This window comes from Vulpes vulpes, chromosome 2, assembly GCF_048418805.1.
Source record: "Vulpes vulpes isolate BD-2025 chromosome 2, VulVul3, whole genome shotgun sequence".
In the NCBI taxonomy this organism is placed as follows: Eukaryota; Metazoa; Chordata; class Mammalia; order Carnivora; family Canidae; genus Vulpes; species Vulpes vulpes.
Window position 1 is genome coordinate 104,967,176 of NC_132781.1, and position 25,538 is coordinate 104,992,713.

Consider the following 25,538-nt stretch of genomic DNA (forward strand, 5'->3'; position numbering starts at 1 on the left):
ACCCTACTCCTCTGCCATCGTGCCCTGCCTCTGTGTAATTGATTTCTAGTTTTATACTGTTGTGGTTTAAAAAGATGCTTGATACAATTTCATTTTTCTTAAATGTATTGGGACATTTTTTGTGGCTTTACATGTGATCTGTCCTGGAGAATGTGCCATGTGCACGTGTTTTCTGCTGTTTTTGGCTAGATTATTCTATACATACCTGGTAAGTCCATCTGATCTAATGTGTTGTGTAAGGCCAACCTTGTCATTTCTATCTGGATAATCTATCCACTGATGAAGTGGGGTGTTAAAGTCCTCTACAACCATTACTACATATTTGCTTTGTATATTTAGGTGCTGTTGTGTTGGGTGCCTAGATATTTACAGTTGTTATATTCTTGTTTTATTCATCCCTTTTTCTTAACATATTATCCTTTTTGTGTGTCGTGTTGCACTCTATTTTAAAGTCTGTTTTGTCTCGGTATTGTTACCCATGCTTTTCTTTGCATTTCCATTTGCATGGAATATCTTTTTCCATCCTTTTTAGTCTGTGTGTGTCTCCAGGTCTTAAATCAATCTTTTGTTAGCAGCTTATCAATGGGCCATTAAAAAAAAATATCTATTCGGTCACTTTGTCTTTTGACTGGAGCATTTAGTTTATTTACATTTAAAGCAGTTTCTGATAGGTATGTACTTATTGCCATCTTGTTCATTGTTTTCTAATTGTTTTTCTAGTTCTCTTCCTTTTTCCTTTTCTTACTCTCCCTTTGTGATTTGATGACTTTCTTTAGCATTATGTTTGGATTCTTTTCTATTTATTTGTGTACCTAGTATAGGTTTTGGTTTGTGATTACAATGAGGTCTATATGTAACACCCTGTGTATACACCTCATATATTTTAAGTTGATGGTTGTATAACTTTGAACACAGTCTAAAGCACAATGTTTTTTATACTTCCCTTCTAGATTTTATTTTTATTTCATTTTACATGTAAAAATTTTGTGTACTCTTAACTAATTATTGCAGATATAGTTGATCTTACAACTTCTGTGTTTTACCATAAGCTTTATAAGTGGTTGATGCACTGCTTTTATTATATGTTTGCTTTTACCAGTGAGATTTGTTCTTTCATCATTTTCTTAATTCTATTTATAGCCTTTTCTTTTCTGCTTAATGAAGTTCCTTTAACGTTTCTTGTAAAACTAGTTTAGTGGCAATGAAATCCTTTAACTTTTATTTTTGTGGGCTATTCTTTACCTCTGTTTCAATTCTGAATGATAACCTTGTCAAGTATAGTATTCTTAGTTACAGGTTTATTCCTTTCAGCACTGTGATCACATCATGCCACTTTCTTCTGGCCTGCATAGTTTCTCCTGAAAAATCAGCTGAGGGCATAATAAGCTTTCCTTTTTAACTTTTTGCTTCTCTCTTGCAACTCTTAAAATTCTCTCTTTACCTTTATTCATGACATTTTAATTATATGTCTTGGTCTGAGTCTCTTTGGGTTTATCTTGTTTGTGGCTGTCTCTGATACCTGGACCTGGATACCTGTTTCCTTTCCTAGGTTAGGGAAGTTTTCAGCTATTATTTCTTTAGATAACTTTCCTTTTTCTTTCTCACTGTTTCTTCTGGGACCCTTAAAATGGAATGTGTGTATGTACTTCTGTACTGAGAAGTCTCTTAAACTGTTCTGCTTATTTTTTTTTTCTTTTTCTTGGTCAGCTTGGGTGATTTCCAATATTCTCCTTTCTAGGTTACTGATCTGTTTTTTTGCATCCTCTCTTCTGCTGTTGATTCCCCTGAATGTATCTTTCATTTTAGTGATTGTATTCTTCAGCTCAGGATGGTTCTTTTTTATATTTTCTGTCTTAAAGTTTTCACTGTAGTGTTCCTTTTTCTCCAGAGTTTGATGGTTTTCTTTATGACCATTATTTTTAACTCTTTATGGGATAGATTGCTTATCTTCTTTTTGTGCAGTTCTTTTTCTAAGATTTTGTCTTATTCTTTAATTTGGAACATATTCCTCTGCCTTCTCATTTTGTCTATCTCTTGACTGTTTCCCTGAATTAGGTTGATCACTTACATCTCCCTGTCTTGGAGAGAGGCCTTACACAGAAGATGTCATGTTGGGCACAGAAGTGTAATCTCCCTCATTACCAGAATCAGGATTTCCTAGGATATCCCCTTTGGGGGCTGTCTGTGCTCTTCTGTTACCCCTGGACCATCACTGTTGTGGGCATGCTGTTTAGGAGTTTGCTCCCACTGTGGCTGGCTGTGAGGCCACTGGTGGGTGTGGTTGGGATCCCTGCCCCAAGTGGCAGCCACTTTGGCTGGGTCATTGGTTCAGACAGAGGCCATTTGCTGGATGGGTGTAGCAGGTCGGGAACCATTTTGAAGGGGCATCTACAGGGGCAGGTGGGTTGGGTGGGGCTGGTCTGTAGGGAATGCCAAAGCAGAGTAAATTGTGCTAGTTAGGTAGATGGGTAGTATCAGAAATGATGCCCACCAGTGCTGGGCCAGTTTGGCAGGTGGGTAAGAAAAATAGCAACCACAAGTGCTTCCATTTCTTCAAGAACGTTCCTTTAAAAAAAAAAAAAAGTTCCTTTAGCTCCCTGTTTTTCCAGGATACCCCATAAAATTAGTCATAAGTCTTCACATTTGGCCTAGGTACTTTTCCAACTGCTGCTCCTCTGGATCTTGGAGCGAGTGGGTCTGTGTGTGGCTCATTTAAGACCCATGTCTCCAGCTCTCCCATAGTTGAGCTCTCCTGATTTGCAAAGCCAGACATTAAGGGGACCTGTTTTCCTAGTGCAGATGCCCAGAGAGGGGCTGCCTGATGTGGATCTTGAACTTCTCACTCCTCAGGGCGGATCTGTCTGTGATAGTCCCGTGCCAGGGCTGTAGGTCCCAACCAGACTGAGTCCCTGCCTCTCCCTCCATTCTTGATATCATTAGCTATGGATTGGCTGTTGTCATAATCTTCATGTCATTCTCAGAGTTGCTCTGTATTTGTTGGAGAAATGTCATTGGAAGCAGAGAACTACTGCCCAACTAGAGAAATGAGGAATCAGAGAGGTTTCTACCATTGACCCTAGGAAGGAGAAAAATACCTCTGCCTTACCTACCTGTTTATTTGTATGGATAGGTGAAAGTTGAGAATGCACCGTGTTGTCTGAAAAGAAAACCATGCACATTTAATACTGTCCATGTCTTCATTTTTAAAAAGTTTTTGTTTAAATTCCAGTTAACGCACAGTATAATATTAGTTTCAGGTGTACAATATAGTGATTTAGCACTTCCATACACCGCTCAGTGCTGATTATGACAAGTGCATTCCTTAACCCTTGTCACCTGTTTCACCCATCTCCCCCTCCCCCCAGTAACCATCAGTTTGTTCTCTAGAGTCAAGAGTCTGTTTCTTGGTTTGCTTCTCTTTTTTTCCCCTTTGCTGGTTTGTTTTGTTTCTTAAATTCCACATATTATTGAGATTGTATGGTATTTGTTGTTCTCTGACTTACTGTGTTTAGCATTATATTCTCTAGATCCATCTGTCATTCCAAATGGCAAAAATTTCATTCTTTTTTATAGCTGAGTAATATTCCATTATATATGTATATGTGTATTATATATATATGTGTGTGTGTATGTATACCAAACATCTTTATTCATTCATCAGTTGGTGGACGTTTGGCCTGTTTCCATAATTTGGCTATTATAGATAATGCTGCTATAACCATCAGGGTACATTTATTCCTTTGAATTAATGGAATTTTTTTTTTTTTTTTTTTTTTTTTTTTTTTTTTTTGGTATTTTCGAGTAAATACCTAGAAATGCAATTGCTGGATCACAGAGTAATTCTATCTTTAACTTCTTAAGGAACCTCCATACTGTTATCCAGAGTGGTCGAACCAGTTTGCATTCCCACAAATAGTGCAGGAGGGTTCCCCTTTCTCCACATCCTTGCCAACACCTATTATGTTTTGTGTTGTTGATTTTAGCCATTCTTCATTTTGGTAAAAAATAAACTTATGGATTAAACCTCTTTTTTTTTTTTTATCTTTTGGGTGTCTTAAAATGTTGTACAGTTGGCTTCTTGTTGACATGTGTTGGCTTTATCTGGCCAATAAAAACCAGAGTGAGAATTAATCAGCTTTTTCAGGGCACCTGGGTGGTTCAGTCAGTTAAGCGGCTGCCTTTGGCTCAGGTCATGGTCTTGGGGTCTGAGGATCAAGCCCCGCATCAGGCTCTCCTCCTCTCAGCAGGGATCTGCTTCTCCCTCTCTCCATCTGTGCTCGCTCTCTCTCAAATAAATGAATAATTTTTTTTTTAAAGAATTAATCAGCTTTTAGTCTGGAAACAACTTTTAAAGGGGTGTCTTGCTGACTTGCTCTGAATCCATGGCAAGGTTACTTAATCTCCTTGTAACTAATTTTTCTGATCTACAATCAGGAGGGAGGTGGTTGATAGGAGTACTACTCTGCATGGTCACTGTGAGGAATGGATAAGGTGATAAAGTTCCTTTTTTAGTGCTAGACACGTCTTATGCATTTGGGAAACATTTTTGTTATTACCTTATTTTAACAGTTTTGATTATAGTGAATGGCTATAAAGTGCGCAGCAGAGCACATTGATGTACTAGGCATTACGTAAATACTAGTTCATTCGTATATTTTATTTTTGTTTCACAGAATCAAATAATTTAATTCAGCCTTTCATTTTCAAGAAGAGAAGTTGTGTGCTCCAGAACATTCCAGTGATTTACTCAGGATCTCATGGGATTGTGATCTGAATCTCAAACTGCTTAAATCTGGATATTCTTTGCTTTGAGTTGCTTTATATAACTGTCATATTTTATTCAAATAGAATTAAGTCTTCCATTCAGGTTTATACTTCTTATGATGACTGGAATTTCCACCATCTTGAAAAGAATGCTCCATCCAGGGGTGAACATTATTTTCCTAGTTTGGAAAGAGGAAGCTCAAGTTGAAATCTGGAAAACTCATTTGTAGTCTCATTTCTGACTCTAGTTGTCTGTAGAGCTTCAGAAAAACCACTTTACTGCTCTGCGCCATAGTTTCCTTATCTATAAAATGAGAGGCTTCAGTGTTTTGATTTCTAGGATTCTATAACTGATTTCTAAAAATATGCCTTTTTCATATTAAACACATAGCATAGTTTATGCTGGAAAAGCAAAACAAAAGATGGTAGGTAGGTAGGTGGATACAGAGTAAAATTGAGTCTGGACCTTGAAGATTTTACTAGGCCTGAAAAAACTTTCAAGCATTTCCCTTCTCATGGGAGTTTCAAATCAGCTTCTCTCCTGTATATGGCACTTATATTTTGTAATGTGTCAGAGTGTTTTATTGCACGCCCTGATTATTGCAGAGTAATCTTGTTGAGGGTAGTAACTGTGTCTCACTCATACTCTATCCCTGTCCCAGTGCTTCTGTTCAGTCTTGCAAAACAGCCCTAACTATGCGTTTGTCAGTACTGTTCTCCTTGCACCTCAGGAGCGATTAATGACTGCGTGCCACAGGTGGATGGCTGTATTTTTCTCTCTGATTCTCTTGGGCATCTTCACAGATATCATTTTTCTTGGTCTTTTTTCCTGAGGGAGAAACTGTGACGTGATACATTTGAACAGTAATGATGTGGGCTGCATGTTTTTAATAAGCAGTAGGTTGGGTCTGGTACCTTTTGACTTAATGTTTTGGTGGGCACAATAACCCAGCCAGTGACCAGCTCATGGGGTTCTCAATACATGTGAATTCTCTGCTCTTACTTATGTATCAGAAGAGGTATCCCATTTGTTTCAGTGGTCACATAAATTAAATTGCTTTCCATTGAATGAAAGAGAAGGTAATTATGGTTATTAGACTCTTCATCTGCAAATAGTATAATTTAGTCAAATAAACTGATTTCAAAAACTTGCTACTACAGAGTTTTTAACTCACTGCAATAATTAGTTGTGAAGTGAAGGAAAGCTTTCATATCATGGTGACTTTCTTTAAATTATGAACAATTTCGAAAGAAAAAATGTTTTTATGATTCTGGGTGTGTTGATGAATATGATATTTGTATTGTATCTTAGTATCGAACATTTTATTTTCTGTCTTCATGTTGATATATTGGCAAAAGCTGCATATTTAAGAAGATCTGAATCTATGTCTTAATACCAAGGGTGAAATAATTTCAGCCATGCGACACAGGCAGGCATTTTAATCATGCATCATGGAGACGCAAAACCCAAATTGTTGGTCAGCATTACTTTTGGATGCTGACATCTGGATGGCTTCCACATCCCTGTGGAGTCTCTGAATCAGGGTTATTTAGGGCTGTGGCTGTTGCTAGCCTACTGGGGAGCCAGAGTGGAAAAACCATTTGAACCATCCTATACTTCAAGTTCAAATCAATTCTTCTTTTTGGTCTATAACTTTGGGAGGAACTGAATTAGTAGAAGATACTGTTTGTGATGTAGTCCATCGTTGCCCAGAATTTGACTCATGCGCTTGGAGTTGCCAAACAAGGCAGCCCTCCTTGAACATACAGAGGTATAGTGGTTCTTCTAACGCGACAATCTTTGCTACCACAAGAACTGGTGGAAAGGGGTAAACCGTTTGCCTTCTGTTGGTAATGGTGTTTCTCTGCTTGCATTTGGGGCTTGGTCTATGAAATGAACTGGAAGTTACAGTCCAGTTTCTGTGACTAGTTACACAACCTTTGCTTTGGTGCTCAGAGATTGCCAGTTCTGACCTATGGAAAGATTACAGACACCTTCATGTCCTGTGTCATGTTGTGTGTTTTCAGACCTCGTTCTTCTTGGTTCACTCTGGCTGTGTTTCTCCCCCCACCCCACCCCCCAGATGGAAATGTCATTCTGCAAAGCTAGAATTTTTTTTTTTTTTTTTTACCTTCTCTGAAGTACTACCAGAGGAATCATTTGCTTTCTCATTTGCCAAATAGGAAATGGTAGAGACAGTTTCCAGTGTGCCACATCATCGTGATAGATTAGGTTATTTTGAAAAACAAGTCTATAATGTCATTTTAGGGCGCTGTGGATCTCATCATGCATTTTTTTTCTTATGTTGCCTACTTTATGCCGAAAAGAAGGACAAAACCCGAGCTGATTTTAAATAATATCTGCTTCTGTGTGTTATCTAGAAATGATGATTCGTTTTTGTAGGGATGTTTAGTTAGTCCTTTGAGTTCTCTGGATTTATTCCATTAAAATACTGGCTGCCCCCTGCAGTCCTGTACTTTATGTGTTTTCCATCTGTTTGTTCAGGGAAGCCTGGAATTGCCTCCATAACTTCTCGTTTCCATGTCCTGCAGGTCTAGCAGTACTGTATGGTGTACCCTCTGCCCTGAGGCATTTTTGGATGTGTCACTGCATAATAAGTAACGTCTACTGAAGTACCATTACCCTTTCTGATACACTCCTCTTGCGTTCATGGTTCTTTCATACTTTGTGTTTTGGCATTTTTGTGCATGTTCTGTGTTCCCTAAATGAGTGACCATGTAATTTCCCATTCAAACCAGGACATTTTTGAGAGGGACATTCCACATAATCCAATATTTTCCCAGGCTCCCCGGGATGTACAGTAGATATTACTTCATAGAGAATTTCCAGGGTTGAGCCTCTTGGCATTCTGAGTGTGGTGAGTGCCCGAATGAGTCCTTGATTATGTTTCTCGTGAAATGATTCAACTGGCCAGTTCCCCAGTTCCTTCTTTGAGCATTTTCCTGCTGATTCCCTTCTTCGCTGGAGAACAAACAGTCATAAATCATGTGTTACGGTGCCAGCAACCTCACCCTGTCCCTCCTTCCCCGACCAACACCTCCTGTCCAACAGTTTTGTTTCCCACTCTTTATTCTGGCCTGAAACAGTGTTCACCCAGTGACCCTTTCTAAAGACTAGAGGCAGAATGATGGCCAAGGCCCTGTAACCTTTAACTGTGTGTGTCAACACACTTCTGAGTTCTCTGGTTGATTTTTGAAATATATTCTATTTGGAAAATGCCTACGCAAAGCATAGTTTAATATTGCTTTAGGAATTTTAATAACGGTTTGTTCACACTGTTCTGGTGCTGCTCATTCCTGACAGTTTCTGGTGCTGCTCGTTCTTGAAAGTATGTTATTCACATGCTGGAAGATCTCCCAGTGTGTGATGAAGGTTTGCAAGGCGGGTCAGTGGGTACAGCCTGCTTCCATTCTCCCCAACATGTTTGACCATGGCAGCTTTTGTGCTTTTAAATAATCCATTTCTATTTTGGTAGGCACTTTCTCCCTTCTTTTTTAACAGCACGGTTTCCATACAAGACTCACAATGAACTCACCATTGCCAAGTGGAGGGGAGTGGCGGGTTTTATAAATATGATTGTTGCAACTCAGTCTCTGCCTGTACCAGGCTTTGTGATTGATTCTGTGATTTCTGATTCTGTCCAACTGAACTGCCCTCCCCACAGACCCAGCCTGGACTCCTTTGTTGCCCTAAATATTTTCTCAAAGATCTTTTATTAACTTTTTCTTTACTGCTCTAATTTTTCTGCCTCTTACCTACTTTATCATGTAGCTCTGTAACAATAGTGAGAAAGAAAAATACATTCTGGTGGTGTTATCAGGTGAAGCAACAGCTGTGTTTCTCTTTATTCAAACAGAAAAAGAACTTTAAACTTTGTCACTTTCTCTCCTGCTAAATGCTTGCTGAAGGGAACACAAGGAAATGATGGAAAATAACTGGCTTTCCCTAATTAAATCTTTCATCGTGCATGGTAGCTGGAAGAGAGAACAAAAAAAAAAATTTGTTCTAATGAGTTAGTTGTGATATTTTAGGAAGAATTAAGGCAGAGCTGGGAGGATTGTTCATTTTCTCTTGTCATCAGGATTGATTTCTGTGACGCTCTGATGGAGGTCTGTGCCAGTGTGTGAGGCTGCTTGTTGTCTGCCACTTTCAGTTTGCTCCATTTGTTGGTTGTAAAACCCCTGATTAGCTGGCACTTGGGCACCTGGAATATAGACTGCATTTCCCTGCCTCGCTTGCAGAGAGGCCTCATTGTATTCTAAAACTGTGATCCATTGATTGCAAGTACAAGTACCATGTGCAGCTTCTTGGAACTATCCTGAAGGAGGAAGACTTCTTTTTTCAGTCTTCTTGAGAGAAATGCAGATGTGATGGCTAAACTCAGGCAGCCATCTTGAAGCATGAAGTAGGAGCCATGTAATGGTGATGGTTGAGCAACAAAGATATCAGAAGCCTCTGGATCACCTGTGTGTGAGTGAGAGACAGACTCTTACTGTGTGCACCTCTGTTACTGGTTGCTTGCTCTCACATGAAAGGGACCATAATGTTTACACATCTGTGAACCTTTTTCATCTGGTTTGGTATGAGGGTAGCTCTTTGAGATATTTTCCCCCCATATCAGACTGTATTCTTCAGAGATAAAGGAATACTTAGTTGGTGGACAAGAAATCTTAACTCTTACAAATAAAAATGTGCAAGATGTTGTACAGTGTTTAAAATCTTAAACATCATGTGAGAAGCCACCATTGCGACTCTGTCAGAAACCACAAGAATGCTCTCCTCCTTCCCCCTTGCTTTGCGCTTCACCTTCCCTAACAGTTCAGTCCTCAGGCCAGTGAGTGGGACATAAAAGGAGAGATGGTCAGGGTTGGGAGAGCCTGGTGGTCTAGAATGGTGGAATGGGACCCGAGTGGAGTGAGTTGAGCATCTGTACAGTTTGGGGAACCTGGCCTGCAAGGTCCAGCCCAAGCAGGATGAGGAGGGTGTCTCCATGGAGGGGCGGGTGAGCAGGGTAGTCTGAGCAGTATGAAGGTGTCCCAGCTGGAGGGAGGGGCGTGTGTGTGTGGGAGATTGGTTACCACATTGATTCTAAAGCTGGGTGGTTGAAAGGACTCAAGTTCCACAGAGCCTGCTCGCTTAAGGAGTTAATAAAGGCATAGGATCTGGCTTAGCAGGCATAGGAAAGCATGGGTGAGCTTTGGGGGCATCAGAGGCTCAGTGGGGCTGCTCCCCAGAGTCATTTCTCAGTTGCTCAGGACATGTTTATTCTCCAGTTTATGAACTATCAAGATTGTATAAGGAATCTGGGTTTCAGGATAGCCTGGGCAAAAATGTCCACCAGTGTCTTTTATGCCCAACTGGTCGTGTACCTCATAGCTAGGTGTAAGCCGTCAGTCTACACATCCCTAGCCAGTGTAAAACACTCTGACCCTGGAGATTTCCTGGATGTATTCAACTTTAAGCTGAACATCACACATCTCTAGCTAGCTTCCTCATCTTGATCTTGACCAAGAATGAGTACCGAACTTCCAGGTGCCCCTGCAAAGAAGCATAGAGCTATCTCAGTCTAGCTGTAAGAGAACTCTATTTCATGCAGTTATATATAGGGTTATTGATTACATAGTAAGTAGGTTAGAGATAATGCGAGCCAGAATTTTCACTGTTAGAGAAGGGAATTACAAACACAGAGAGGTAAGAAACTGGAGTGAACTGTGTGATGTTGTATTAGAGTTGGATATATTGTTGTGAGCTCAGAGTTTTCAGTAATATAGTGAAATCAGCATAGTGTGTGTGTGTGTGTGTGTGTGTGTGTGTGTATTCTCAAGCTCTGTCCACTGAAAGGAGCTGAGAATACTGAGCCCCAAATAGCAATGAACACATCTGGTGCTCAGATTTTGTCTTATAAATACCATTTTCCACAAAAAGGAACCAGAACTCATTAGAGAAATGGTGATTTCAGGGCTGTGGCTGAAAAAGGACAAGATGAGCTTGAATATCTTGTGCCAGAAAGCAGGGAGGTGTTCAGGGAGCAGTGGGGACCTGTCAGAGGGATAGCATCCGGCTTAGATGGGCTCCCTCTGGCCAGATCAGACCATTTGAACACCAGCATAAATAATAACAGTAGATAATAATCCACTGACTAAAATAGGAAACCACTAAACAATACAGATATAAAGAAAGAATTTGCAATTTCTCAACGGCAACACTGTTGACATTTTGGACCTGATGAACCTGAGTAGCTAAAGCTATGTTTTGCCCAGCTATTCTTACAGAAGCACCAGACTGTTTCTGGGTTTGGAGATAGTTGCAGAGGAGTGAGTGGGCTGTGTCCTGCATTGTAGGATGTGAGGCAGCATCCCTGGCGCCTGCCCCCAGGATGCCTCTGCTCTAGACCAGTGTCGTCTAATGCCTATAGTGTGAGCCACATAGGAAAGTTTCGGTTCTTAGTGGCCATCATTGTTAGACTCAAAAATGTTTCCAGACATTGCCAAATGTATCGAGAGGGTAAAGGTTGCCCTGGGTGGGGATCATGAGACACTTGGCACAGGATCTTTACATAGCTCTGAAATACCCTTCCTTTCTTAACCCCCCTCCTCCCCAAGTGCTTATTAATTACAAAAGGGAAAAGAAGAAATTTGCAGTGGAGAAGCCTGGCAGACATAAACGATCAAGGGAAGATCGTCAGTGACAAGACAAACCGAACTTGTCTGCCACCTGATAGGATGCATTGAGAAGAGTGCCGCATTTTCTTGACATTCCTTCCAAAGATGCTATTTTTTTTTAAGATTTTATTTATTAATTCATGAGAGACATGGAGAGAAAGGCAGAGACACAGGCAGACGGAGAAGCAGGCTCCCCATGGGGAGCCCGATGTGGGACTTGATCCCAGGACCCTGGGATCATGACACGAGCCAAAGGCAGATGCTCAACCACTGAGCCACCCAGGTGCCCACTCCCAAAGATGCTTAACCTCAGTCTAATCATGAATAAACAAATTGACAAATCTGCATGGAGGTCATAATATAGAATAATTTGGCCTGCAGGCAGGCTTCACAGTTACCAAGGTCATGAAAGTCAAGGAAAGAGAAATGCAGACAAGAGGTGACCTAAGAGATCCACTAGCTGCATGTAATGCGGTTCTGAACCAGTTTGTTTTTTTTCTAAAAGAAATGCTTGGGACATTCAGTAAAACTGGGGTGAGGGCTATGAGGATTAGGTGGTAGTGATGTATGTTGAGAAGCTTTTGGCTTGGGTGACTGTGCTGTGGTTCTGTTGGGGGATGCCATCCTCAGAATACCCTGAGTTTATGGGGGCATCAGGCCAGCAGCATGATCTCTCATGGTTCAGGGCAGGAAAACAGGTCTCTGTACTGCATTTTGAATTTTCTATAACTTTGTGATGGTTGGGGGAAAAAAGAAAAGAAACCTACTCAAAAGTAATGGTCAGGAGTGATACACTCATTTTCTTCCCAGCTCACTGGGGTCCAACATGAAGATCCTTCTTGAGAAAAAATTTTGTCTTCTTACTTCTTAGGGAAAAAACTGCTGCATTAATATAATGTTCTTAGAGAAAGAATATTAGAAAAATGTCAGAATCTGTTCAATATGCAAAATGGATATTTGAAACATATTGTTTGAAACAATATGCTGATCATTCTGTGAAGTTTTAGAACCCAAAAAGGGAGACCGGTCACTTTTTTCTCAGACTTTTTTTTTCCTCTTGTGGATCTGTGTATATTTTCTTTCTTTAGAGTTGGAAAAACCATCTTTTAAGCAAGCCTGATCTTGTGCAACTTAAACCTCCATGATATTGTTTGAAACTGGTGAGCAATCTGCAGGTGCTTTGAAATATCAACCAAAATTATTTTAGAGGAAAATTCTTCCCTTTTAGTCACTCAGTAGCATGTAAAAGAATTTCTGGGCTGCCAGTGGACGACACAGGTGAAGCAGTGTGCTGCCTGTTTATGTGATGTGGTCTTTTCTGTCTTCATATGATGTTCTTCTGGTGCAGGTGAGGCATCAGGCCTCTCCACATCCCAGGCCACTTCTGACGGGCACACCTTAATTGAGATGGATCGCTCAGGCTAGGCCAGCGGAGCAGGTCACAGAGCAAAGCTAACTGGCCCTTGTCATATTTGATCCTGCGACATTAATCTCATTAGCTCTAACTTGCTGTGCTAATTGCATAACTTTTCTTAATTTGGCTTAACATTTAACAGATAGTGTTACATGAAACCTTGCTTCTATTTTTGTGAGCGGTAACACTTCAACCTGTGAAGATAATTTAACACTGTACCTTGTAGGAGTGTGGGGATAATTTGGGTACACTTACTGACTGTGTGTGTGTTTTTTTTTCTTTTTCTTTTACAGTCTCCTTATCCCACATCACACAACTGGTCCTCAGCCACAACAAGCTAACAAGTGAGTTAACTTTACCGTTTGTTACAGTTTCTGACTTTTAGGTAATATGGTGATACTGCTGAGTCTTTTGTTTCCTTTAAAGATGCTAATGACGGAAGTTATGTGGGGAAAACCTAGAATGATTTTTGGTGACAGTACAATACATGAGCATATTGTCCTGTATTTTGTACTTTGCTCTGTTTTGAAGATTCTTTCCTCACGTATGTAAGCTGCAGAATGAACGTGATATTGCTTCTCAGGAAATGGTTCCTTTTGGGGGTGGTAAGGGCTCCATTCACCTGAACTACCAGGTGATTTACTAGTGTTTCATGGTAAACAAATAAAACAAAACAAAACTTACTAAAGAATATTGGGAGTAAGCGTCCTTGGCTTTCTTTGTACTTCCTCCTCAAAAGGAGAATATTTAACTGTCGTTATACTTCACTGATTGATGGAGGGGGGGAGCCCTACAAAACTGTGTAAGTTATATAAATCTGCACCTGCATTTTTCACATTTTTTGATTCTGGCTCCCAAGAAGACTTCTCTGGGGTGTGGGTGGTGTCACGGCATGGTTAACATATAGAATTGATAGCTGTTTTTATGAAGATACCTCCTGTGAGTGATAATGGGCCATCTGATTCTTAGAGCTGTGACTTTAAAGATTTTAATAACAGGGACTCACTCTCCTTTCTTATTCCTAATTGACTGTCACTTCTTTGTGCTTGCCATATTTCCTGCAGACTTGAATGATTTTCTAATCATGTGGCAAGAATTTGTTAAGGAGCTTTCTGAGTCCCATGAAATTGAGCTGAATGTCATGTTGAGGGATTTGTCTCGTAAATTTATGTGTGTATGTGCATTATATACAGCTTGAGGCAATGTCACAGAGCTGCTGATTATTGAGAATTAAGAGGGCAGTTAGGGCCTCTGGCGTGCAGGAAACAGGCAGATTTAGTTCATTCTTAGCAAAAAGCACATATTTGTAAGACCAAGGCAGAGTGGCATGATTGTCACATTTGCATAACGGTGGTTACAGAAGCTGAAAGGAAGGGCTCCAAGTCACATGTGATCATTTTTGTAGCAGGTAATATGCCGCCAGTTTCATGGTTTTCATAGCAAATGATCCTATGGTCCACTGAGACCGTAGTCCCAATATAGAGGAGATTTGTAGTTTGTCTTGAAAGCCAGACAGCATAATCCCTGAATTCCCCAAGATTTTGTGATCAGAAGTTCCTGAAACTGTTGCACAGTTCATGAAAATACTTAATTGCCAAGCTTCCCATGGTTAGATTTGCATCATCAGTAGAGCAAAAAAAGCAAAAACAAGAAGCAAAACCTGCTGTATTCCTATTACATCATTAATCGGTCTGTTCTTTTAAAAAAATATATATATATGTAATATTTCAAATTTTTCAACTGTAGTTTATTTCTTTTTACGTGTCCACAAAGATAGAAATCTTAGGGTTGAGTGGATCAGTTTCTTTCTCCAGGCATATAATACTAGATTAATTTAGAGTGGCATAAAAATTGAGTTAAATTGTATCTGCTATTGTTAAAGAGGTTGACTGTGAATGGATTTAAACTTCAAATTTCTCTCTTCCCTGTTTTTTTTCTTTTTCTTTATTTTTCCATTTGAGACACTCTTGACCTAATCCAGTAAACTCTAATTAATCGTCTTGGTAAGTTCTGTTTCAAGCCATGGTGAGTAGTGTCAGTGACATTCGATCTGTTCCACTAAGGTCAAATTAGCATCTTTTACTATTTTTCTGGCATTTAAATGAATGACTTCGCTATGGTTTTTCAAGTATTTATAGTAAATATGTCCATTTGATGGAAATATAAATATGCATTAAATGTAAGTGGCTGAGCACACCCTCCTGTCACTTTGTATTGTAATCAGTGTCTTTCACTTCCTGTTGCTTTTAATAAGGCCTGGCTGACAATGCTGCATTAAAACCAGTGGCACTCAGAAGATAAACCCCTCAGCCCTGTTTTATCTTGCAAAAGTATTTGTGTTTTTCTCATAGTCTGCCAATTACACTGTTGTTTGACGTTTCCACTTGTGTACTTACTGAACGAATGACTAGCGGGCTCAGACGGGGACCTTGATTTGGGGACACCATGTGACTACACATGGAACCAGTATCTGCAGAGCCATTGGGACCGTGTGTCAGCGATTGGACTTCCTTTCCCTGCTGGTGGTTTTGATGTGGGCCGGTCCTCTCAACGTACGAGGGGTAGTTGAGTGAGGCCACAGGAAGCTGGAAGTGGGCAGATGACCCTAAATTCCCCCAAGATTTTGTGAGCAGAAATTCTTAAAGCTTTCTTTATTGGAGTTCATAAAAAATATTTCAAAATTATTAAGCCAGTTGCTAGTAGGGGTTCATCATAACGTAGAGCAGCACCATTTAAATTTAAACCTGGAGTTCCTGGGCAGCTCAGGTGGTTAAACATGTGCCTTCAGCTCAGGTCATGATCATAGGGTCCTAGGATCATGTCCTGCGTGGGGCTGTCTGCTCAGCGGTGAGCCTGCTCCTCCCTCTCTCTCTGCCCCTGCTTGTGCTCTCTTGTTCTCTCTCTAAAATAAATAAATAAAATCTTTAAAAAATAAAAATAAATAAATTTAAACCCCAATTTAAATTGGGTCAGTGTGGATGGGTTTTGGTAGAGTTGGGGTGAGGGGAATCGCTCTGCCTATAACAGCTTTCCTAGATGCACACATCTTCTTGATGTATTTAGACGGAAGGCAGAGCACAGAGTGAATCTTTTCCTTCTTCCTTTTTGCTCTGATGTGGCGGTGCCAGCTGGCAACCTGGCAAAGGTGCTTTCTGACTCAGGGGGAGTGGTTTCAGAGTGAAGATGAGGCTCCTCTGCCGGGGCTGTCCCTTCTGAAACACCGTTCGCTCTGCAAGAACACACAGGTGGTGGAAGGTATGATTTGCTGGACTTTGAGAACCTGCCCCAATCCCCAGGCTCCTGTCTCAGAGAGCCAATGCGGCATGCCAATGCGGCATGTCCTTGTCCTACTGCTCTCTCACCTGCTCTCTCCAAATCTGAAGTTTTCTTGAAAGAAAGTGAGGCCATTTGTTTCTTATGTTTCTTTAACATCTACTGCTGAGCACAGAGTGGCTTCCTAGGAATTGTCTGTATCAGGCAATCATGGTTGATAGGAGGGAGCAGTAGATGATGGGGAGGTCCTGAGAGGAAGCTCCTGGCCTGAGGTGAAGCGGTCTGTGTAGATACTGGACTTTGGGGATTAACTGGTATAAGGACTTGAGTGGAAAAGGCCACCACACACTTCTGTTTCCTACTCATGGGCTCACATCATACATGCTGGACTGTGAGCTGTAGCTCTAAAGAGGGATTACCTTCTGTCCCCAAACTGATGTCTCTGTCAAGTTCCTTGTCTGAGGACCCTTTCATAGTGAGGACTGATGTGCCAGGGTGGCACTCCTCAGGTACATCTGAGAGTCCACAGTTGGGAAAGCTGGTGTCAGGATGAACCATGGTTTCTTCTGCCCCCCAGCAACCCTTATGAGCTTGGCTGAGTCTCACTTCTCCATGAAGCCTCCTTTAGTGCTGATAGGTGTGACAGCTTCTGGGCCTGTTCCTCTTCCACTTAAAGTGAGTTTCATCTATTTAAGGTCTCAAATTATTAACTGATTGCTTCATACAATTCATTGCATTGTAATTTCTTTGAGGTGAGGAGCCCTGTCTGAAGCTATTTTGCATCCCTCTCCTGCAAAACTTCCAAGAGCATGTTGAACGTCAGTTGGGCCCTCAGTTAAGACAGGTTGATTAGTGAATTGGCAGGTGATGAGTTGTGCTCACTAAGAGCAGATGGAGATGACATACCCAGGGGCTTGCTTGCTCTCAGTGTTTTGAAAGAAGGGAACATAGCAGGGATTTCAAAGACTTTTCCTGTGTGGCTGCCCCCATTCCAATGCTTGCTTTTGTGATTACTCTGCCTTTTAAGACCATGTTTGCTGAGTGTTTTCACTTGACTCCGTCAGCTTGTACCTGGCTTTTATCGTGGTTTGGGGGTGTTAGCTATGTAAATGTTTTTCTACTTGTTTTCAGTTTTCAGCATTTCATTTTGAGACAGTCATTTTAAGGCTTTTCCACTAGAGGTCACTGTTGAGACACATATTTTTTTCCCAGGGTTGGTTGGTTTTTTTTTTTCCCCCCTCTTAAAGATGAAAAACCGAATTTGTGTTACCAGATTAAATTTTTTGCAAGCTATTCTGCTCTGTCCAGTAGGGCATGTTGCTGTTGCCATTTATATGGTGCAGTTTGCCATAATTAAGGTAGATCCCTCTATGAGGATATATGTTGTTTTCCTGTTTTGCTCCTATAATTATTATTCTGTCTCACATACTTTTTTTTAGTATTTATTACGGCTACTTTCTCAAGTTAGGCAGGTTTCTTCTTCACCTTGGAAGAATCTTACTGCCTTCTGTAGTATTTTGTATTGGGTATATGTGAGATTTTATTCTTGTTGAAGAAAGTTGAAAAGATATGTGTGTAACCAGATTTTAATTGAAAAATGACCATGTAAAACTCAGGCAAATGTGCATTTTATGCATACTTATATGGATTCTTCTACTAAATGCCACTGTGTAAGGAAGGATACTCTGCTTATGAAATGAATTGCACTGTGAGTCGGTGACAAAACAGTTTCTGGGCATTATTTTTTAATGTGAAACTTTTCTTAATTTTAATAGTAATTTTTTAAAGATTTTATTTATTTATTTATTCATGATAGACATAGGGGGGGGGGCAGAGACACAGGCAGAGGGAGAAGCAGGCTCCATGCAGGGACCCCGAAGCGGGACTCGATCCAAGGACCGCGGGATCACACCCCGGGCCAAAGGCAGGCACCAAACCGCTGAGCCACCCAGGGATCCCCCTTTTCTTAATTTTAAAAACAATTTTATTTCACAGCAAAACCCCCATACAGATATTGCCAGCACCTTGAATGTGACATTAGTGTTTTTCATTTTGTGACCCATGCATTCTGAGGGTTTTGTGCAAGAAATACGAAGGATATCGTTTTGCTTTCTGAAAACACAAAGCGGCCACCTCTTTGTAAACCTTTCTTAGGTGGGGGTCTCTGAATGTGATTGTTCTGTTTTATACTTTGAACTATGATATAAAACCTTTTCTTGAGGATTTAGGGGTTGTGCCTGTAGTTTGAGGTCTTAATGTGACCATATCTTGTCATTTAATGTATCGGAAATGGCTAGTCGGGCAGTAAACCTAAGTTTTATGGCAAAATGTGTTTTATTTTTTGTAACAGACTGTTTCCTATTAGTTATAGCTTATGTATGAATTTGAAATTATAGTGAACAAGAAATGCTAGGGTTTTATTAGCAATTTCAAAAATTTATCAAAGATAATGTTCTAAATACATAGAAGTTAATTAACTATAATGTTTTAAAATTTTATGTACATGTATATATCAATAGAATATTGACCGTAAATGTTGTTATAAATGAATTAAGGAGCATGTTCCACATGATAATATGACGTTCTCAAAATATGCAGATCTGATTATAATGAAGAAAATTAAGCAGATTTTTTAATAAAGTATAACATATTAAACCCCTTTCTATAGAGCTCATAGACTGTTGAGATGAATGAGAAAAATAAACTGTTCTAACTTATAAGAATGACCTTCACCGGTGCTCAACACCTTTCTGTTCTAAAGTCTAGTCCTTCTTTCATAGATTATTTGTCATGCCTTATGCAAAAGTTCCTGTGCATGGCTTGTATGAAATTAAACTGAGGGGAAATATGCAAAATAAATCGTCTCTGTGTCATGAATTTATCTTGTGACAATGTCAAAACAACTTGCTGTTTGCATTTTAAAAGAGTATAAATGTATTTATAATACAGAGGCTTTGATCAATAGCTTATTTTTTTTAATTAGGGCACATTTATCAGTTTGTTACTATGCCATCATTTGAAAGATTGGATTTGAAAAACTATATACGTAGTATTTTTGAGTCTGGCAGCTATTAATTAGACAGTATCTATCAGATGGTACTAGTGGTTAGGTTACCATAAAAAAAATTTACCCGCAGTTGGGAGTTTGTTGTTATTTTGGTTTTAGTAAGTAAACCTGCTAGATCATCACATGCAAGCATCAGTTGGCCCCATAGTCCAGAACCAGCAGGGTCCAAGGGCATTGGGTGAAGTTGGAGAAGCTGTCTCCTGATGCTCAGAGACTTAGCTCAGAGACTCTGGCCCACTGATCCAGCACTATCAACCAAAATGTACCTATTCTAGAATCTCTTTTCTTGGAGTCTTGCTCTACACTAAGAGGAAGCTAGCTAAACTAATGTATTAATTCTTCCACAGTATTTATTATTATTATTATTATTATTTTATTTAGAGAGGGAAATAGAGAGATATGGAGGAAAGGGGAGAGTGAGAGGGGGGGAGAGAGCATCTTAAGCAGACTCCATGCCCAACATGAAGCCAGATGCAGGGTTCAATCACATGAGTCTGAGATCATGACCTGAGCTGAAATCGAGAGTGGGTCACCTAAATGACTGCTCCACCAGGGGTTGGGAGCCCCCTACAGTATGTTTTTTAAACAGAACAACTTTAGTTATGAGAATTTCAGAATGGTGGCAGGCTATGGAGAAAATGATGTGGGGGCAGTTTGACCCTGTCCCTTTCTAAATCATAATTAGCCCCTGAAGGGAAGCTGATCTTGAATATAGAATAATACAGTTCTCAAACAGAATTGGTTTAATTGCAAAAATGTGTATACAAATCATCTATTGACTATTTCTTCTGAACAACGTGTGTGGTGTAGGTGTGTATATGGGTGTAGGTATGTGAGCATACTGTGGATGAGAGTGGGAGATGATATTCTAAGAGGTGCAGTTCCTTGGCATCCTTTTAGAGAAGTCCTTCACATTTCATAACAAACAAACCTTTTTTTAAGGGGGTGCAGCTGTTTCAGTGATCCCTAGAAAAATGTACATAGGTTTTGTGGATCCACAAAAACTATCCACGAGTTCTTTAGGGGTGCATGTAACTCAGGTTTAAAAATCCTGGAGCAGGGATCCCTGGGTGGTGCAGCGGTTTGGCGCCTGCCTTTGGCCCAGGGCGCGATCCTGGAGACCCCGGATCGAATCCCACATCAGGCTCCCGGTGCATGGAGCCTGCTTCTCCTTCCGCCTGTGTCTCTGCCTCTCTCTCTCTGTGACTATCAAAAATAAATAAAAAATTAAAAAAAAATTTATAAAAAAAAATAAATAAAAAAAAAAATAAAAATCCTGGAGCAGAGGGTAGATAACAGTATATTTGGTGTGTAGATATACTGATGCTATTTCATAGAGATATCGGCTGGAAATTTGTACAAAACTTTAAAATGATGATTCTCATTATGTGAAATTCACTCTTGATAGCATTTAAAAAATGTTCAAAAGCTCCATCTACTTTAAGCTGCTGACATGTATATTTTGTTCAATAAGAATTTGTCATCCTGAGTGGAATGCATATATATATATATATATATATATATATATATATAGTTAACCTTAAATATAAAACTTCCCATTATTTTACCAACAAAAAAATGGGTTTATTTGGGAATAGCTGAGAATTGCAGCTTGGGACAGGCAAGCTGTAGCAAAACCATAGGCAAGTGAGAAGAATAAAAGCCTGTGGAGGAGAGAGGGAATTTGGGCATATTGTTTTAAACAGAAATCTCCTTGGAGTAAACTGGGAGCTGGAAGTATGGTGGCTTTTCATTAGCGGACTTGTGACTGTCTCTCATTGGCTGGGCTGTCACCAGGTGGAAGATCGTAAAGTATCTATGGGCAAGGTCCCTCTCTTCCTGTTGGGTCTGCAGTTGACCGTCAGTAGTAGAGCATGAGAGCTGCCCCTGCCAGCCTCCCAAATCCATTTTAGTGAGGTTTCCCTTTACTAATTTTTACGGTATGCACATATTTCAATTTCCATGAAACCTATGAGAATGCCTTTTTCCCATTTCAGTTTTTCTTCTCTTTGCCAGTTAGCTTAATAAGACAAAACACCACTGTGATGCAAGTGACCCACCACTACTTAACAGACTCATCTACCTCCTTCGTAGTTGTTTTTCATTCTGAACCTTGTCTAATTTTTTTGCTGTGCCTTTAGCCTTTTTCTCCTGCCTGTGTATACTCTTTAATAATGAACTGATTCGGGCAGTCCCGGTGGTGCAGTGGTTTAGCGCCGCCTGCGGCCCAGGGCATGATCCTGGAGACCCTGGATCGAGTCCCATGTCAGGCTCCTTGTGTGGAGCCTGCTTCTCCCTCTGCCTGTGTCTCTGCCTCTCTCTCTGTGTCTCTATGAATGAATGAATAAATAAAATCTTTAAAAAAAAATAATGAACTGATTCTTATCTGCAATGCCTGCCTCTCTTCAGATCTTGCTTATCCTTCAGAAAATTGAGATGAATTCTCCTCTTTCCCTACAAAGCCCGCCTGTCCCACCACCTGCTCTATATCGGAAAGTATTAGGGCTGTCCATGGTTTATTAGCCTCTGAAGTGCCAACCTTATGTATATGATGACTTGAGTGTGAAAGGAAGGGGGGCAAGGAACTAGCACTTATTGATACCCTACTCTATATATGGTAGAAGCAGCAGGTCTGAAGTGGTCAAGTAACTAGAGCTGGAGGGTGAGGGGGGGCTCTTTATGGCTTCCAAGCTTCTGCGCTCACCATTGCGCTGCTGCCTTGCTAATGATGTACATGTGCAGTTTATGTATCTCACCCACATTAATCTAGGAGCTAGCTCAGTGGAGGGACCGCTGCCATGGATCTTTACATGTTCAAATAGAAAAGCAGGGAGAATTCCAAAGGATAAAAGACAAAACTGTTATAGTAGAGGGTGTTCTCAAAGCCCTGTGGGGACTGTGTGGATTCTGCTGGTCCTGGGCATTTACCCCCTGCTCCCTTTCTTCCTCCTGTAAATTACTCCCATCCTCAGCATTGAAATACAAGATGAGGCAAGAAGAGAGGTAGCCCAGTGTGGCCTCCTGGTGAAGTCATTCTTAATTGTAGAAGAAGACGTGAACTATTGGCAGAGCGTGTTAATGTGTGTATGTGTGTGAATTTGGTTAGTCTACTGTCTCCCTCTTTATGTTAATAATTGAGGATTGAGTCTATGTGTGTCTGTAATGTCTTACAACGATATTTAAGAGCCCAGATAGCTCTTTCTTATGACACTGAGCTTGCTTTCTGCGTTGATTGACATTGGTTTTTGTTTGTTTTTTAGTGTTCTCCTCTTCCTTCTTGCTGTGTCTCGAAACTTCTTAGGCATTTTTCCAGAGAAGCTCCTCTGCCTTTTGCTTGCCCTTCACTAGATGTCTCTTCCTCCCAGACCATCAAATGCCACTGCCTTTCCTCTTATTGCTGCTCCTGGTTAAAGCTGTTTACTGACATCCTGCCTGGCTGGCAGGGTAGCCCTTCAGTACTGGATGTGATTGCAAAGGTGTGTTCCTGAAAGAATTCAGGGTTCAAGATTGTGTGGACCATTCCTTGGCTCTCTCTGGGCTGTTAATAAAAGATTCACAAATCAAGTAAATTCTGCATCCTCAGAGGAGCAGAAATCCATGCTTGTCAGCTTTTTAGGAGATTTGTTTGGCCTTGCGTTCACATTCTTTATAGCCCAGGGACATATATTTTTGCATGTTTGACTTTGTACTGTAAAATCTGCCTTAATGCTTGCTTGTAACTTTCTTCCCTTTGATTATTCTCATTGTTGCTGGAAGAGTAGGGTCTTTTCTTTTCTTTTTTTTTTTTTTTTTAGTGAATTAAGTCAGGATATTTTTGGTTAGTAAAATTACTTAAGCTGCATAATCTTAAAGCGGCCCATGATGGGGTACAAGTACGTCCTGCTAGGTGTGGGTGCTCAGTAAATACTGTTGTTTAACTGAATGTAGCATTACTGTTGTTATTTATAAAGCTAATAATGATTTGGGGGCTGTTGGCCTTTATTGGGTAGGTGTTTAGATATTTTAGTACTTAATTTTCACCTTGAGGAACATATAGGTCCTTTTACATGAGAACCCGCTTTACTGTTTCATAAACTTTATGCTTTTAAATAACCCATAACTACTGTAATTCACTGTTTTAATAGCTGACTTGGGGGAAACCCCATAAAATCTGTGAAGCTAGTTATTGTTAGTAATACTTATGAAACTTCACATTCTTGTGTAAGATAGAATTAGTTCATCACACACCTTGTGTTTTGGGTCAGAAAACAAAAGTCTGTTAATCACTATAAATACAAATGACTTTTTTTTTCTTTTGCATGTAAAATTCTGAAGAGCATAATTATTTGTATGCGAGACTAAAGAGATGCATCTTTACATTATCATTAAAATGGTAATCATAAAATGGCATTCAAGACTATGATTCCTAATTTGCTGAGAGAATTGACATCTATGTAATGAGTCTAGTCATCACCTCTGTGGTAGGAATAGACTAACGTCTCCAGCTAGTAGAATTGGGCATTAAAGGGGCTGCGCTTTTTTCTCTGACCAGGACTGCCCCAACGTCATACTTCACATAGTTTATGTTCTTTTGGCTTCTTCTCACCTTGTCTAGGCAAGGCATAGGGCAACAATTGTTATTCAGTATTATATTCATTAGATATTGGGGCAAAGAAATCTTTGCTTTCACCCCTTCCTCTTAAGTGGTCTTTCTTCCCTAGGTGTGTGTATAATGAATAATCCCACTCATTTGGATGTTTTCTTGTCGTTTTTGTACTTTTTTGAATAACTTTGTTGTAGCACTGTATCTTAGGGGTCTAGTAACTGGCCTCATTGAACGATCTTCTACCTTCCCTTAGCCTTTTCTGTTAAAGAAATCTTATAAAGCAGCAGAAGCATGCAGAAATCTGACTGAGCTTTTTCATATGTTACAGCACTCAAGTCTCCTGCATTTAATATAAATATGCCAGGTTTGGGGAAGCAGTGCTTTCTGATTTATTTTGCTTTGCTTGATCCCATATGGTGATGTCTTTGGGTGTTGTGGCTGGTGGGTCAGTAGCACTGAGATGTCTCTGGAAATGGGCATGAGATAGTAGCGTTTCACCCATTGCTGGGCTGGGAGTGTGCTCACCACTGGGCCGTGTGCCATGGGCAGTGTTTCCCATTAGGTACCTGCTCTGAGTCTCCCTCTTTGTACACTTGGGGCCTTTTGCAGTTCCTCTCCGGTTTCTCGTGGTGGAGGCAATGGCTGAACCATGAGTTCAGTTTTGCAAAGAGGCATGCAGGCAGCAACCCCTTGGCCTTCATGCCCTAGCCTACGCCTCTCCTTTGCAAGAATCTCTGGATTAAAGAAGCCAGTCTAGGCGCTTCTGCAAAAATAGTTAGGCACAGCGTAATTCTGACTACTCAGAAGTCTGGTGGAGGTGGTGGGAAGGGTTCATGACTCCGGATTTCATGCCTGTGCTTATGATGAAAACCTACATGTGTTCTGAGCAGCTTCTGGCTTCCTGGCAGCCGTGGGTGGTAACGTGGTGCATGGTCTCTTACTGCCCTTTTGTAGCTGAAGAGGGCCCGGCTGTCGGTGCTAACCATATGGCTCCAAAGACCAATGCCTGCCCCACCGGCCTTTCCGTAGGCTGCACGCCGGTGAGCACCAGTCCTTATGTTTTGTAGGGTGCCTGCTGCTCCCAGAGCCTGTCACTTTTTGAGGTTTTGTTTCTTTGCCTCGGGGGCCACAAGATGCTTCTGCTCAAGAATCCCCCGGATCGGCTGCATCCCAGCTGGTCTGCCTGTGCTGTCACGTCCACCCAGTATTCTCCATCTACTTCTCAGTGTTGCGATGGCCAGAAGTATAGCAAAAGGCATCTCTACAAGGATGGCAATTGGTCGTGATGAAGTTGCTGCTGAGTGACTCAATCTGATGAACCAGTTCAGAACCTTTTCTCCATGAACTTTGTTCATACTACTCTGCACTGGCTTCATAAAGATCAGTGTGTGTATAACCGAACCAAATGAGAGTGTGTCCACCCGAAGCACCACCAGTCAGTAAAAATGGACACCGAGCTTTTGCAGTGCAGGAAGATAAGCTCTTTGTTGGTTTGGTGCCATCTCAGAGAACAGGGTCGGGAGGGGGGTGTGCTAATGCCCCAAAGTCCCAAATTCCCCAGTAGCTTACAGGTGAGGATTTTTAAGGGCAAGATTTGGGGCAGGGGTCTTCTGAGAAGGTGGATGCTGTTGAATGGAGGCCCATGAAGTCGTGTGAACAGATATGCTTCATTAGTTCTGGAGCCGCTTCATCCAGTCCCATGGAGGGGTAGTCCATCTCAAAATGGGAATCTGAAAAATCTCTCTTTTTCC

General features: G+C 40.7%; 1 protein-coding gene across 2 annotated transcripts in view; it reads left to right on the forward strand.

Annotated features, from left to right (window-relative positions):
• The window catches only part of RSU1 (Ras suppressor protein 1), a 197,841-nt gene that overhangs the window by 27,432 nt on the left and 144,871 nt on the right, over positions 1–25,538 (forward strand). The window contains exon 3 of one of the 2 annotated variants that reach the window (XM_026016013.2): positions 13,156–13,206. The exons of the other annotated variant lie outside the window; for it this stretch is intronic. Coding sequence (XP_025871798.1) covers positions 13,156–13,206 — 51 coding nt within the window. The remainder of the gene's footprint in view (positions 1–13,155; positions 13,207–25,538) is intronic. 2 annotated transcript variants of the gene reach the window in all.